Source organism: Chiloscyllium plagiosum, chromosome 35 (genome assembly GCF_004010195.1).
Source record: "Chiloscyllium plagiosum isolate BGI_BamShark_2017 chromosome 35, ASM401019v2, whole genome shotgun sequence".
Lineage (NCBI taxonomy): Eukaryota > Metazoa > Chordata > Chondrichthyes > Orectolobiformes > Hemiscylliidae > Chiloscyllium > Chiloscyllium plagiosum.
This window is the reverse complement of record NC_057744.1, coordinates 10,818,016-10,821,556: the sequence shown is the minus strand read 5'-3', so window position 1 is coordinate 10,821,556 and position 3,541 is coordinate 10,818,016. Positions and strand designations below refer to the sequence as shown.

The window sequence follows — 3,541 nt, the reverse complement described above, 5'->3', positions numbered from 1 at the left end:
AGCTGCTCCCGGAGGGCCGGCGGCCGGCACTCTTCCCCAACTCCCGGGCCAACTGCACTGCGCCTGTGCATCCACATTGCTACATTCATTCATACATATATGTTACAATTCATTGTTACAATGTATCCATTCCGTTGTTACTCACTCAGTCCAGGGACATTTCATTCTGACGGACCCTGCTCACCTAGGCGAGTGCTTTCCTTTTAAATTCTGCATTTGTTTTTAAAAAAAACTTACAATACATAAGAAATGCAGGCCATTTGGCCCCCGTCGAACCTACACCGTTTTTCGACAAGATCCGAGCTTAACCTTACTTCCACCTTCCAGCCATTCATTCCGTCGTCAATTTAAAGTGATATGCAAAATAGGTAATGTTGTGTGGAAAAAAAATACACATCGAGTCGTGCACTGCCTGGAAATGTGGTGGCGGCAGGTTCGGTTGAGGCATTTAAGAGGGGGCTTTGGATGATTATTTGAGTAGAAATTGTGTGTTAAGGGTATGCTGAAAGGCAGGAGATTGGCACTGGATCATAGAACAAATAGCATGATAGACTGAATCACCTCCTCTTTGTTATTAACAATTCTGTGATTCGGAATTTAAAATCAGCTTCGAATTAGATTTATTGACGCAGCCCGCGGTGCTCGCTCTGTTAGTGTAACCCAGAGACGAATGACTCCGAGGCATTTCTCAATATTTCATTCAAATGGGAGACCTCACGTTTTGAAATGATGTCCCTTAGTTCTAGTTTTTAGTGCACCCCGATGAAGGAGACATCCTCTAAGAATCTACTTCCTCGAATCTTATTTATTTAAAAAAAAAGGCATGTCTCATTCTGCTAACCTCCAATACCTCGAAGATTTTGGTGAACGATTAGCATTGGGTGGAGGAGTTAGAAGACTAGAGGAGGTTTTCCTGCTTATTTGCTGGGACACAGACAACCTAAGACACAGATCTGTGATAATCTCACTTATTATATTCAGTTAGAGCTGGATTGGTTCTCATCTCTGTTTAAAAGAAAAAGTTCAGCGGAGACCTAATAGAGTTCTTTAAAAATTATGGAACTTTCTGATAGAGAGAATACAGAGAGAATGTTTCTTTTTATGGGGGGAGGGGGAATATAAACAGATGCCATCAATACTCGATAGTCCTCAAGAACCCAATAGGAATTCAGTAAAAGACTTCTTACCCAAAGGGTAATGAGAATAGAGCACAGAGGGTTGTTGAAGCAAGGAGCTTGGATGTAATGAAGGGAAGACTAGACAGGATATGAGGGAGAGAGAGAGACTCAGATGATTACATTGGTTGATTTAGACAAGAAAAGTTGAGAGGAGGCTTGAGTGGAGGATAATTTTGTTTCGTTCGTTCACAGATGAGGGCATTGCTGGTTAGGTTAGTATGTACTGTCTATCCCTAATTGCCCAGAGTCAACCTTGTTGCTGTGGGTCAGGAGTCACATGTGAGCCAGACCAGCTAAGGATGGCAGTTTCCATTCTGAAATGACATGTGTGAACCAGGTAGTTTTTCTGATTAATGGATTCATGGTCATCATTAGATTTTTTAATCCCAGGTTATTATTGAATTCAAATTTCCCCATCTGCCATGCTGGGATTCGAAGCCGGGTACCCAGACTAATAGTCCAGCAATCAAACCATTAGGCTATCAACGCACTCCCCCCTCCCCCATCACAGGCTGGTTAGGCTGAAGGGCCTCTTTCTGTGGCACTTATCATGTAATTTTATGCAATTACTGCCCTTTAGTTTATACTTGGGATCTGTTTAAATTTAGGTCTGTATGTTACTAGACTGATCATTGGCATGTGATGGGTACAACTGAAAATGATGAATCAGGCCAAGACTTCAAATAATTCAAGGCAGATTAGACTTAAAAAGGGACAATAGAGTAAGTATGGTAAAGGTGGTGAAAAATGGTTCCAACTTATTGTCATTGAAATAGCCAGAACTTGCAAATGTGGAATAGTAAATGTTTGGAATTTCTGAATCAGGTTTTGAGAAGATTTGTAGCTCAGGTTGAGGTTCTGGATGTAGGTTTGCTCACTGAGTTGGAAGGTTCATTTTCAGATGTTTCATCAACATACTTAGTAACATCTTCAATGAGCCTCCAGACGAAGCACTGCTGATGTTTCTTGCTTTCCATTTATATATTTGGGTTTCCTTGGGTTGCTGATGTCATTTCCTGTGCTGATGTCATTTCTGGTTATTTTTCTCAGGGGGTGGTAAATGGGGTCCAGGTCAATGTGTTTGTTGATAGAGTTCCGGTTGGAATGCCATGCTCCTAGGAATTCTTGTGCATGTCTCTGTTTGGCTTGTCCTAGGATGGAAGTGTCCTCCTCAATCTGTGTTGCACCATCTTGTTTTATTTGGGCAGAACCTGACCATTGGCTTCAGCATCCTCCAAGGACAGGAGCGAGGAATATCAGCTCCTGGTATTGGCTCCAGATCTCCCACCCCACTTTGCTCCCTTAAATTAAAGGATCAAGGATGGCTAGTCCCTGTGGAATTATGCTGTCAGATTGAGTCAGCCCCTCCGGGAAGGGACTGATCAAACAAAAGTGTCACTGTCATTTTTCTGTGCGTGGGAGCTTGCTTTGTACAGAATATCAGCCTTCATGTTCAATTCCAACAGGGGTGGCTCCTGTACAAAAAAACAAAGAAATGTAAATGTGACATGTTTGTTGGCATTATATTGTTGGTCAGCTCAGATGGCTGAATGGCTGGTTTGCAATGCAGAGTGATACCAACAGCATGTGTTCAATTCCCACACTTTCCTTGTGAACCTCTCCCCTCGCCTGAGCGGTGGTGACCCTCAGGTTAAAATTCTCTACCAAAGAATAGCTGTTCAGTCCTCTGGGCCTATGGCCTTTACTTGAGTTATGTGTTGCCATTCCTATTTGAATGTATCCTTTAAGTAGCCTGAATCAATTATCGGGTTTCTTCACAGCACTCCCTCCCACCTCCAACCGCACCCCCAAGCCCTCTGCTTCTTGCTGCACAATAACCATCCGACTGCAGGTTCAGATTAACATTCCTGATAGTTTTCAGACTGAATTTGCTTGGAAAGCACCAATCATCAGAAAGCTAGCTGTGATTTATTGTGGAAAGCAAATATTTACATGAGTTAAATGGACTGATGCTGGATTCTGATACAGGAAGAGTGATGTTCAGGGTTTCTGTGCAATGAAATTGTTTGAATAGCTAGGAAATAAGCAAGGGAAAATGGTTAATTAAGTTTTCTGGGAACATTCATCTATCATACAAGTGGTGGTAGGTGCAGTAGAGGAGAAGGATAAGTAACTATGTAAGTTGTATTGTAAGTAGGGAGTTAGTCACAACCTGAAAACGCCACAGGCCTGTTCAGATGGGGTCAGTTATTCCCGTTTGTAGTAAGGGTAATGTAATGCTGTTATGTTCCTTGATAATAGTTCTATTTAGTAGGTATACTGGTTAAAATGGCAGTTTCAAAGTGAAAAGTTTGTTCATTTGCAGCACTGTGATACAACACAACTTTCCTTTTAAGATAGTG

At 42.0% G+C, this 3,541-nt stretch overlaps 1 protein-coding gene across 7 annotated transcripts in view; it reads left to right on the top strand.

Moving 5' to 3' along the window:
* alg9 (ALG9 alpha-1,2-mannosyltransferase) overlaps nucleotides 1–3,541 on the top strand; it is a 258,877-nt gene that overhangs the window by 656 nt on the left and 254,680 nt on the right. For 2 of the 7 annotated variants that reach the window (XM_043676655.1, XM_043676653.1), the window contains exon 1: nucleotides 269–368. The exons of 4 other annotated variants lie outside the window; for them this stretch is intronic. In XM_043676655.1, the coding sequence (XP_043532590.1) occupies nucleotides 358–368 (11 nt within the window). In that variant the 5' untranslated portion in view covers nucleotides 269–357. Of the gene's footprint in view, nucleotides 1–99; nucleotides 189–268; nucleotides 369–3,541 lie in introns of those variants that run through there. One more of the 7 variants, XM_043676651.1, reaches the window with a different exon arrangement.